Source organism: Hypomesus nipponensis, chromosome 22 (assembly GCF_054491055.1).
Source record: "Hypomesus nipponensis isolate SF chromosome 22, ASM5449105v1, whole genome shotgun sequence".
NCBI lineage: Eukaryota > Metazoa > Chordata > Actinopteri > Osmeriformes > Osmeridae > Hypomesus > Hypomesus nipponensis.
In genome coordinates this window covers 14348556-14360884 of record NC_140382.1, presented here as the reverse complement: position 1 = coordinate 14360884, position 12329 = coordinate 14348556, and the positions used below count along the sequence as shown (strand labels likewise).

Genomic DNA, 12329 nt, shown 5'->3' with positions numbered 1-12329 from the left:
AGAGCACCATTCAAGATGTGTCACATTGGAAAGATGTTCGGCGGACCGAAAAACTGCACTTGGCGTTGGCCCTTGGAGGACAGAAGTGTAACATTCAGTCTCTGGTGCCATTTTGTGTACCTTGTGATACGGATGCCTTGTAATAGCAGGGGTAGCTTTGATGGACGTGGATAGCAGACTTGTTTGTGTGTGTGTGTGTGAGAGAGAACAAAATATATATATGAGAGAGAGAGAGCGAGAGCGAGAGCAGAAATCGCAGCCCAAGTCAAGTAAAAGGTTTAGTGGGTCCTACCAAAAGGTGGAGAACCCATTAGTTCAGTGCAGATGTATTTACAGAGCTGCTGAAGAAGCAGGCGATGACCGATCCAGGAAATGTTCAGACAACTTTGTGCAGCCTGATCCAGGATGTAGAATTAAATCAGATGTTTGTGAAAGAATGGCTCCAGTACCTCTTTTCGTGAACGGATGTTAAATAACAACCTGCGTATCCACTCGGCAATCGTTTACAATGAACATTTACATTGAGATCCAGCCCATCTTGTTTGGACCGGGCCAGATGCTTCACTTTCTAATCCTGTCAAATGGCATCTGTTCCCATAAAAAGACAAGATGGAAAGGATAACTCACAGCCAATTTACCGCAGAGTATTACCACGTACTTAGATGCCAAATTAGACTTCCTTGCAGATGCAAACGGCTCAATACCCAGGAACCAGAACTGTGACATCATTTGATTCTGTCCCACTGTGTCCACAAGGTTCTGTTTGGCACACAGCTGAGACACGGAAGGTGTACCATGTTGGAGGACGGGGAAACTTACTTGCAGGGTTTATAAAGTCTTTGTACAGTCCATAGGTCATCAAAGGCTCGGGAAGGCTCCTGGAGGAAGAGAAAGAGAGAGAGAGGGGTGAGAAAGAGAGAGTATGTTTAGGTGTGTGTGTGTGGAGGTGGAGGAGGGGGGGGGGACAGAAATAGATGCTGCACTGTTTTATAGGGTCTGCACACAACAATGATTAATGTGGCTGGGCCGGGGGATGGAATTAGATGGCGGGCGGGTGAGATAACCAAGTTCATATGAAGGTACTTTCACACTGCAGCTGGACACGGGCCAAGGGTGCTTAGCCTCAGAGGAACCTGGAGAAGAGACTGACCCTGTGACTGCAGCGGCCCAGAGAGGGAGGGGGGGGAAGGAGGAGGGGGGGTAGACAAAAAAAGTGAGTGGAAGAGGCATAGGGGGAAAGATTGAGGAGGATATAGAGAGAGTGGTTGAGGAAGGAAAGACAAAGGGGGGGAGGTGGGGGGGATGGGGAGGGAGATAGAGACAGAAGTGAAGGAGAGAGAGAGAGAAGCAATAGGAGAAGAAACAGGTGTGGAGAAAGGAGCTGCAAGGAGACTTCATGCCTAGTCACCGCACAGTCTCAATGTTAACAGCTTGTAGTCAAGTGGCAGTAAATGGTTTCTGACAGCGTCAATGCATTCACACAGGCTACATTGTATTCCCACAAGCCACATTAAACTTTGAAATGTGAGAAAATGCTTTCTATGAGTTTCCCTTCCTAAACTAAACGGATGTTGTATATGTATCAGATAATCTTACCAAAGTATTTGTCTAATTATGGTTCAACAATAAAAAAAAAATGGCCCAAGATCTGAAAGAGCAGAAACACTGGAATTGGACTGGAATAGGACAGTCATCTCACTGCAGAGGCACAAAACGGAAAAAAAAACGCCACACAGGAAACGGATCCTCTGACCCCGTCCGCCGACCACATCAAACAGTGCTTCACGAGAGGTCACATCTACACCGGGCCAGTCACAACACACGCTGTCACCTCTGACTCCTCCCTGTGCCCCGACAGACCAATCACAGCTTACCCTGACTGATACCAGGCCAGTTCCCAGGCTTCCGAGTCCTCTTTGACCACAGAGCTTTTGTTGTTCCTTTTTTTTTTTATGTCAATTTATTGTTGTTCAATTAGCGAGTGGAAAAACACTGAGGGGGGGGATAGATTTGGCTCGGAGTTTGTACCCAACACCCCATGTTTCCTTTTATAATCTCCAAGTTTTGTAATTTCAGTACATACAGTATACAGAACACCGAGTACCAGAAGAACCCTAATGAGCTGATCAGACAGTTCTAAATGAAGAACCACAGGGTCAAAGATTCACACTCCCCCCCCCCCCCCCACCCATTCATGAGCAATTTAGTATAACGAGACAGACCATCTTTTTCTGTGTAATGATATACAGTATGTAAATATGTCGCCTTAGTGTAATTTGAATAATGGAATCGGTAAGGAAAAAATGCAAGGAGTCAAAGTTTAGGATTTGTTAAACAGAAGGTTGGGCCTCGAGGATTGGTCGATGTGTTTGGAAATAGCCTATATCTGGTAAGGAATAAAAAAAAAAAAAAAAAAAAAAAAAATCTCAAATGCAAAGCACTTTTTGTTGACTATGGTAGTCGAAAGTCCAAATCTTTACTTATTGGATTCCTTTAGAACACAAAGCATACGATCGTTTTTTAACACAAATTAGCACAACTCGCCGTCTCACTACAGTCTAGAATCTAATTCCAGGAATCCGCCCCCTCTCTAGTACCTAGGGTAGCACAGCTGCAGAACTTTCTTTTGTTCGTTTTCAGTGTTTACGCTTCATCGTTTCATCCCAGAGGGACAACCGGCAGGCGAGAAGTTACGCATCCAAGCTGTCAATCTCTGGATGTACAGTAGCTATCGCGTGCCCGTTCCTGGAAAAGCGAGATGGATTAAAGGAGAAGGAAGAGAGCCCTACATACACTGGGGACATTTCAGGTCATCGATGGATTTCCAAGAAAACATAGCGCCACTGAATAATGAAGTCGGTTGGCTGATAAACTGGATTGATTATGTGACGGAGGGCAGAAGCCTGGAGTCATAGTCTTGGTCCAGTTGCAGTTGGTATAGCAAGACATTTTGTTTGTCTATAGTAAGAATCCACATAAATATAAAGCTGGGACGATAAGGCACTATACAGTGAATGCCAAATGTGGTTTTGATGAACAGTACCTCTGCTTTAACATGGAAGTTGATCACTCTTAGCGACGTATGAAGAAGCTTACCTCATATACAGCTTCAGTGAACTGGTGATTGTTTTGACGTCCCAATCCTCGCTCGTCGACAGATCAATCTCATTGCTTTTCTCATCTAGAATAAAATAAAAAATCTAACTTAATTTTATCCAAATCATGGGGGTGGGGAAAACAAACATGTCCTTAATATTAATGAATACAAAAAAATATGAACTCCTAGCCCTAAATTAAACAGTTTTAAGAGACAGAATAAGCTCAAACAAAAAACGTATGAACTTGAAGATGCCGAGGCCCAGTGAGCCAACATGTGACTGACGCCCCATCTCAGAAGAGGGGGCTGGATGTACACCAGGGGAGGGCTGGATGTACAGCGTGGGTGGATGTGGATGAGAAAGGTGAGGTGGTGTCATTCACACCTTTACTGACCTCTGAAGGCCTTTACTGACCTCTGTTTCTCATGAAGATACCGACTGTGTGTGTCTGTGTACACTAGAGTTTGTGTTCAAGGAGGGATATGAACTAAACATTTGAGTCAGACACTGAATGCTCTGGGCCAAGCTTTGGGTCACCTGGAGCACTGTGGTTTCATGGGAGGTCTCTCTCTCTCTCTCTCTCTCTCTCTCTCTCTCTCTCTCTCTCTCTCTCTCTCTCTCTCTCTCTCTCTCTCTCTCTCTCTCTCTCTCTCTCTCTCTCTCTCTCTCTCTCTCTCTCTCTCTCTCTCTCTCTCTCTCTCTCTCTCTCTCTCTCTCTCTCTCTCTCTCTCTCTCTCTCTCTCTCTCTCTCTCTCTCTCTCTCTCTCTCTCTCTCTCTCTCTCTCTCTCTCTCTCTCTCTCTCTCTCTCTCTCTCTCTCTCATCCCCTGCCTCCTGACTGTTTGGCAATGTATTTATTCCATCTCATCTGATCCCACTGCTGCTGCCAGTAGGCCGGTGTGTTGCTCTGGCCTCTCTCTGCCCACAAACCAGCGAGTCCACTACAACCAACTACGGCTAACGTTTTCCTGGGAGGCTGACAGCCAAGTGTGTGTGTGTGTGTGTGGTTACAGATGGATGGGAGGTATACAGTTTCTGGTGGTTGGTCTGTGTGTGGTTGGTCAGTGAGAGGTTATGTGTGTATGACTCCGCTAATAGTTGATGTAAAGATCTATTTAAAATCACACATTTAACATTGCATAACAAATGACTTTTTTCACTTTGTTAGTAGCTGATAAAAAGTCTGAGTCTGATAAAAGCTGTTAACACATACGACATGGTGCAGATTTTTTCTTTGCAGCAAGTCATATTTATGACTTCCCTGATGTACTGTGAAAGGACACCTGGGGAGTCATCCATCCCTCAGAATATACGTATCAGAGACAAGCTTAACACCTTGCTCGTGACTACGGTGACCTGTGAGGTTTTACAACTTTGTCGATGTGTTACCATGATATCTTGTTCTCAGAAAAGGGTTCATGAGTGAGGCTGTGGAGCTAATCACTGAATGTTGAAAGTTTTAAATAATAATAATTTATTCCATTTATTGTGTTTTCTTGTTCTTTTCTGCCAGTGAGCTGTAGTCTCTCCCCCTCCTCCCCCCACACTCTCCATAGGTTCTGTGTGCACTGTCCATGGGTCACACTCTTTTTGACCGAGACTCGCTCCTCTATCACTGGTGTCCTCTGTGGCTGGAGCCTGGCCATGATGGTGGGTGACAAGATGAGAGGATGAAAAGGGAGGAAAGAGGGAGGGAGGGAGGGAGATACTTTAACGTCTCCACTCGGGTCTGTGTTCACCCACGCAACACGCATTGGAATGCCTCGGCTAGGTGGGGTGCGTGTGTTGATAAGAACACTGAGGGAAATAGCAGCACTAAAAGAAGACTGAAATTGTGACTTCAGACCCATGATATAGGAGTTTAGATACCAGTACTTGAATAGAAACACGCAGCAGTATGACACTGATTTAGGGACGGGTGTAGATGATTTACGTAGAAAGTTTTGCATCTATGGCCTCCAAGAGTTTACTGGGTAGACAGGCTCGGCTCTGCTCTCCCTCCAAAGACTGCGAGCTCCTTCTCAAGCTCCACACTCTGGTAGAGAGGCCTGCCCGACTGGAGAACGGTAGTGGAGTGTTAATGGGCTTGAAAGCGTGAGTCAGCAGGTTGTGAGTTGGAGGGGGGGGAGGGTGGAGGAAGAGCGGAGGAGGAGTGTTGGGAGTTTTGGACAGGAAGCCGAGACAGTCTGGCGGCCGCCCGGAGTTTGTTGTCATTCCGAACACAGAGACCCGGAGAGGTGAATGCTGTCTAGTGAGGGAGAGAGGGAGAAACGGAGGAGAGAGAGAGAGAGAGAGGGATAGAGATGGGGGGGGTTGGAGAGAGAAAGAGAGAGGGAGAGAGAGAGATGGAGATGGAGAGGGAAAGCAAGGAAGTAAGACAGAGAGGGAAAGGGAGAGAGCGTATAAGAGACAAAAATTGAGAGAGATGAGTGACGGAAAGATGGAGAAATTGAGAGTTCTGAATACAGGAGAGGGGGCCACGTGTGTGTGGGTGAGAGGTAGGGGATTGAAGAGAAACCAAGAGAGGAGAAAGGAAGGGAAAGAGAGAACGAGAGGAGGGGGGGGGGGGGGGTTGGAGTGGATGGGCAATTTAATTTTCCATCCCCCTCCTCCATGAGCCAAACAGTTTCCCTGCAAGGGCAGACAAGGTGTGTGGGACGGTGCAGGCACACACACTCACTCACTCTGTAGCGTCACTGCACTGCTGCCTGACACACACACACACACACGTCTGCATGCCAATGAGAAAAGGAAGTGGAGGCAGGCACCTGTTGCATCAGGAACTTTGGAATATGAAGCTGATTATGCTAAGCTAACTCAGGCAGCCTGCCCGCTACAGTGTGTCTGAAAGTCACAGTATGTTGGGCATATTGATACGGGCTGTTTACTCCTGCGAACAAGTAGGTGTAGGAACAAAGTACAAAATCCCTAGAAGACTCAGTGACATTGAAAACAGAACCAAAATGAGCCTGTGTCTGAATTTTGAATTGGAGTCAGTGGGACACTTTTCGTAAAACACTTCCAAAACCAAGCACATCTCAGACGCAGAGGAGGAGAAAGGTTAGTGTGTGTGAGTGAGTGTGTGTGTGTGTGTGTCGGGGGGGGGGGGGGTAGTTCTCACCAATCATGAGGCTGAGAAGCTTCTGGACCTTGGAGCTCACCCCCACCACCCTGTAGAGACCCTGGTCGTTGATACCTGGGGACAGAAACATGGCACACCGTCATCACGAGTCTGGAAGAACAGGGACAGGGTGTGTTGAGGTTCAGAAGCAAAACACCCTGACACTCTTCTCATGTATATACTTCAAATGCCTTCAATGTTCTGGCATGCTGAAAAGTGACAAGCAAAAAAGCTATAAAAGTGTCCAAGAGGCAGACAAATGCTTGATGGATAGTATGCTGTAAACGGGACAAATGCATGAGCTTTGATTCAAATAAAAGCTTTTATGTGGAATGGAGAGAAATGCGTGACTCAAGGTTATAGCTGCTCTTAATAGGGGACAGAGAAATCAAGTGTTGGCCATTGTTGATGCAAGCCTGCCCTCTAGCGCATAGAGCAAAATACTGCAGAGACGCAGTTTCAGAGGACTAAACACTGCTGACTCCCACTCACCTCTCGTCTCTATAGCTTTGATGGAATTTTTCACAAAGGAGAGGCCAATGTCATCTAGCTGGGCATCGACTGCGGGGAGATAAACATTTTTGTTTAATTCAATTGAATTTCTGTACTCGTTCTCTGATGCATCCCATGCAAACAAAAAGAGACTCCAATCCGGATTGAAATATAAGAATGAACCAATAGCAGCCTGGATACTCACTTCCTCTTTCTTTGGAGCATGTCTTCCCTAGGTAATGACCAATCTGTCAGGGGGAAAACACCAGACGTTATGGTTGTCTCAGGATCCTAATCCTTTTTGCATTCAATTAAACCGTTTCAAAGCTGACAAAATAAAGTCTCCTAATTGTAGCAGTAAAATCTGTCCCAAGCCTTTATTAAAAAGGTTAAAAGGATTTGGATTTCGGCATAACCGGGGGTTGATATAGGACGGCAGGGACAGAGATCAGAATATATACACATTTGAAATGTGCAAACTCAGACAAACGATGTCATGGTAACTCACTGGCTCCTTCCCGCCCATGGCCTGCATCCAGAACTTGTGGTCGTCCTCGGACAGCGCCTGGACCGTGAGGACCATCCCCGGTCTGGGAGGAAAGGAACACACACACACACCATAATGCAGGGTCAAGGCAAGGCTACAGATATACAGTATATGCAACAGGACGATTAACCCAATGAATTCATCAAATCCTGTTTGAATCCATGTTTTAAGGAAACAAAGCTGGTTTGTGGGAAAGACTGAGAGCGAGGGCTTGCTGCATGGCCTGTGTTGTTTGGTGTGTTTGAGCTTGGTTGTGTGATCAAGATTAGGTGTTTGAAATGGCACTAAATTCCATGACTAGTTTTCAGAATTCCTTAGGCATCCCTCTCTTAACAATAGACCATGCTTAAGCATGGATAGAAAGTTACACATTACATCACTAGGGTGTGTGTGTGACCCAACTCGCATTTCTGAAACTGTTAGGCTTGTGGGGATGGGGTGTGTAACTGGAGCTATTAACATGACAGACCTGCAGTAGAAACTGAGTTGAGTGACATAATGAGGGATTCATTACCGATGCTATGTGGCCGAGCACTCTTTCATTATCAAGCCACTGGGACTCTAGACTAGACACTCTTTTAACACAGTGTGAGTCTGTCTGTGTGTCTATGTCCTCACACTACAGCTAATGGAAAGAATGATTGGAGAGTGTAACTTCAGGTCTGCGACAGCAGTTGCAGACAATGAAGTGAGTTAAAGGCAGTGAGGTGAGTCGAGAGAATCATGTGAAAAAAGTTGTCACCCTGTAAAAATACCCCTTCCTTTACAAAATCACATCACTACAGTGTGTTGTGTGTGTGAGTGTGTGTGTGTGTGTGTGATAAAGATGTACTGAGTGCAGTGTGTGAGCAGCATTGAGGGACAGTGGGGTGTGAGGCGCGGGAGGGGGCAGAGGGGGGGGTTACCGGTCTGTTATCTCTATGTCTAGACAAAACCGACGGTCCAGCGTGTCTGTGGTTTTGCGGACGCAAGACTTGAGGGTGACCGATTCCGTCTCGCCCTGCGAAGGCAAAAGGCCGGTTTGAAAAAACACATCAAAGCTGAGTGCGTGTGTGCGCGCGTGTCTGTGTGTATTGTGGCTCACTCACAATCTTTCCTCCGGAGCGGTGGTCATAGGTCACCATGTGGAGGATCTTCTGCTCCTTGACGAACGTGCAGTACCGCTTCACCCAGCTGGAACCAAAAGGAGGTGGACCTGAGGAGGAGGAGGACACATTTCAGCGCGACGGGGGACAAGACAACCCCTTTAACCCTCCCAGGAGAAGCACACACTCACACAGGCTCTCAACAACCACCACCCCCCCGCCCCCCCTACCCCCCCAGTGGCCACGCACTCGTGGGTCTTGTGGGAGCGGCCATCTTACGTTTCTCCTGGACGTAGAGGTAGCCTTCGCTGCTGATGGGGCTGGTCTGACGGTACTCCTGGGGCGCTTCTCGGATCCGCTTCATCAGCTCAAACACCTCCGACCGGGTGCCCTCGAAACGACTCCGCGTCTGCAGGGTGGGGGGAAGGGGATAGGGGGGGTTAGGGGGCAAGGGAGGGGTGGCCAAGGATGAGGTCAGGGGGTTAAGAGTGGGGTTTTGGTCAGACACGCCCCCGAGGAAATCACCTTCTTATGGCGCTCTAGGTAACGCCTGAGGTCAAACACAATGTGGAGCTACAGGAAATGAAAACTTCCCCCCCCACGAGAAACTCCCGTGACCCATGGGGCGCTTAAAAAAAAAGGAAGTTCTCCTGGGGTCAAAGTAAAAACTACAGTCAAATTTCCAGACTGTGCCTCTGTGAAAGCCTAAACTGAGAGATGGAAAGTCCCCGTTGAAAGGATGTTACACTCCCCTCCTCCTACACACACAAAAACATTTTTTAAAGTCTCACATTCTGGATGTTTATCTGCAGGGCTTTCTTGTAGTGGTCAAAGTCCTTGGCCAACTCAAAGCCTTGGTGGTAGAAGGTGAACACAGTCTGGAAGAAGGCCACCATCTAAAAAGACATAAAAATCTCAGTCAAAATGAAAAGTCCTCCAAAATGCCACCTTAAAAGTCTTATAGTTATAGAATATATGTACAGTAAAATGAAGTCTCCTTTTGTGGGTCTGTTACACTACATGCACACCAACGGAACAGAGGAAGTGGTGAAATTGGTTTACAAATACAACCAGATATTGCAACAAAAGAGCTATGAAGCCCAACAGTGGACCCTTGCATGCAGTAGTCCTGAAGGCCAATTTATACTTCTGCGTTTTTACACACACGGGGAACGCCCTCTCCGTCAAGAAACGTTTTCTGCGTGTCCTCGCAGAGCCCTCGCAGAGCTCTGCGTGCGCTTCCTCATTTTCCTGACTGTCCGTCTGTCCGTGCGTCTTTTTACGGATACCCCTTGGCTATGATTGGTCCTTATAAGAACCGCTTGCGTCAGGGGTGGGGGCGGGGTTGCCGTGACCAACAAGAGAACAGAATCCTTTGACCGCCATTGTTGTACGTTTTTACAACTCTTATTTCAGCTAAACAGTACATGTAAATCAGCATCTGAATTAAAATGTGACGAGAAATGGGCAGTGTAGTTGCTGAAAATGTGCTTATTTTATTTGTTCATCTGCTCCGACCTTTCGATAACCTAGCTAGCATCGCAGTGCAGCGTCATCTACTGTTCTGGCTGTGAATTGCTTTCAGCACGCAGAGCCATCGGAGTAGTATAAATTCTGTCCGTTAACGGAGACGCAGAAGTATAAATCGGCCTTGATGCTGGGCAGATGCCGGGAGCGTGAGAGGGTGGATGGGAGCTGAAGGAGAGGTTGGGGTTGGGGGGTCATATGGGAGGGGGGGCAGCTCTCTCAGGTACTCACAGGTTCAACACACTCAAACTTTTTCCTCTCCTGGATCTCCTGCAGTTTGCACACGTATTCCAAAGACTCATCCTGGAAGTGCCGTCTCATCATCTCCACCTGGTTGTCTGCCTGCAGAGGAGGAAGAGGAGGAGGAAGAGGAAAAGGAGGAAAGGGGAGGAGGAAGAGGAGGCGGAGGACGCATGCTTAGCATTTCGATTTTGATACAGTAGAAACAGCAGCAGCAGAGAGAGGAGAAATCTAAAGAAACAGCAAGATTACTTCTGACTTTTTATCCTGGATATAAACAAACCATATGAAAGCTGAATTTGAATCGCATTGTACATTTGTATCAACTGAGTTGCTTGCTTAATAGACCGTTAATCACATTAACAGAGACAGTTGCTTGACTAGTTGAAGCTGAAGATTTTCCACGAGCGCTGCATATACATGTACCGGTCTGTGCCTTTGTTTATCGCAAGTGTGAACGTCATCACAAGAGTTGAGCTGGTTCAGAGCCTCCTGTGCGACTGTGAACGTCTCGTTCTCCTCTACGTATCCCGCACTCAGATAGTGATCGAGTGTCTGAGACACAGACCCTCGCTTCACGAGGGCGGAGTAGGAACCGGACGGCTTCGCAGCACAAGAAACAAAACATCAACAGTTTCAAAGTGCTTCCTCTGCTTGGTGTATACACGACATACAGGACCAGGGTTTGTGTGGGTCTGTCAAGGCTGTACATGGCTGGTGTTTTCACAGGGGCAATGTACACAACATGGCTGGTATTGTTTGGTGATGGGATGGACATCAGTGTGAACATTGTATTTGTTTATTTTATGGCAACTTATATTTTATTGTATATTTTAGTTTAATTGTATTCCACTTAGTATTGCTAGTTTATGTATCCTTAGTATAGTTATACCACATATTTAAATTTAAGATTCCTATATGTTTACTGTATGCACCATCCTGCCAAAGCAAATTCCTTGTCTGTGCAAACTTTCATGGTGAATAAATCCCTTTCTGATTTAAAATCATATTTACTTAAGAGGACACTTTAAGAGGATACTTGAGTCTCCCTCATTTATTTTTATCAATGCATTAATCATCAAAATGAGATGACCTTGGACAATGTAGTTCCGCACTGCATGCTGGGAGTTTCTAGAGTCTGTAGAGAGGCTAAATGCTCTGTGATGATCCTTGGTGGGGCAGAGTGAAAGAACAGCCAATGGAAGCACACACACACACACACACACACACACACACATACACACACACACACAAAACAACAAGCTCTCACACAGACATGCGTGTGCACATGTGCTCTCTATCACCCTCTCTCTCTCTCTCTCTCTCTCTCTCTCTCTCTCTCTCTCTCTCTCTCTCTCTCTCTCTCTCTCTCTCTCTCTCTCTCTCTCTCTCTCTCTCTCTCTCTCTCTCTCTCTCTCTCTCTCTCTCTCTCTCTCTCTCTCTCTCTCTCTCTCTCTCTCTCTCTCTCTCTCTCTCTCTCTCTCTCTCTCTCTCTCTCTCTCTCTCTCTCTCTCTCTCTCTCTCTCTCTGTCACACACACACACACACACACACACACACACACAAACAAGCATTCACACGTCCCCCCAGAAGCACATCTGAGCCAGCCATTACCAGGAGAACTTCTAACACCAACAAAATAATCCTCCTTTCCAGTTGCAGATGAGGAGCAGTTTCTGGCATGCCGTCCATTTTACCTCCTGTAATTGTGGTTCCTTCTTCTTGGCTGACATATTCAGAAGCTTCTCCAGTGAGCTGTAGTACTTCTCTGTTTCCTTCTCATATCTTTTTCTCTCCATCTGAAAAGGGATTGAAGCAAACCCCCCGATTGTCATTGTATAATTTGCACTCTGTATATAACCAATAGGTTAATATGTAATACTATATTTAGAAAAAAAATACATTGCTCTTAAAATCCTACGCAGATTTACTGTATAATGCATGTAGCCCGTAATTCATTACAGGACATGTAAGGTCATTCTGGAAAGTTTTATTGCAGACTCTGTCCAACTCCACCGCTGGGCTCAGAGCAATGGGATTTAGGGGCTCAATATGGTTGTGCACAGGGCAGCGCACTGCCAGCGCTTCCGTGGTAACGGTACCTTGGCTGCGCCCAGCTGCTCCTTCCTGAACTTCTCTAGAGGTTTCATCAGTGTTTCTGTGATGTTCTTCATCTGGGACAAGAGGAGGAGAATGGACAAGAGGAGAGGAGGAGAATAA

At 46.5% G+C, this 12329-nt stretch overlaps 1 protein-coding gene across 2 annotated transcripts in view; it reads right to left on the bottom strand.

The window, feature by feature from the left end:
* The window catches only part of arhgap10 (Rho GTPase activating protein 10), a 43312-nt gene that overhangs the window by 17143 nt on the left and 13840 nt on the right, over positions 1-12329 (bottom strand). For both annotated transcript variants that reach the window (XM_084686858.1, XM_084686859.1), the window contains exons 4-16: positions 12212-12283; positions 11807-11908; positions 10101-10211; positions 9134-9238; positions 8622-8751; positions 8346-8452; positions 8163-8257; positions 7219-7300; positions 6916-6958; positions 6711-6779; positions 6219-6293; positions 3097-3181; positions 820-878 (exon numbers count right to left, since the gene is read on the bottom strand). In XM_084686858.1, the coding sequence (XP_084542984.1) occupies positions 820-878; positions 3097-3181; positions 6219-6293; positions 6711-6779; positions 6916-6958; positions 7219-7300; positions 8163-8257; positions 8346-8452; positions 8622-8751; positions 9134-9238; positions 10101-10211; positions 11807-11908; positions 12212-12283 (1135 nt within the window). The remainder of the gene's footprint in view (positions 1-819; positions 879-3096; positions 3182-6218; positions 6294-6710; positions 6780-6915; positions 6959-7218; positions 7301-8162; positions 8258-8345; positions 8453-8621; positions 8752-9133; positions 9239-10100; positions 10212-11806; positions 11909-12211; positions 12284-12329) is intronic.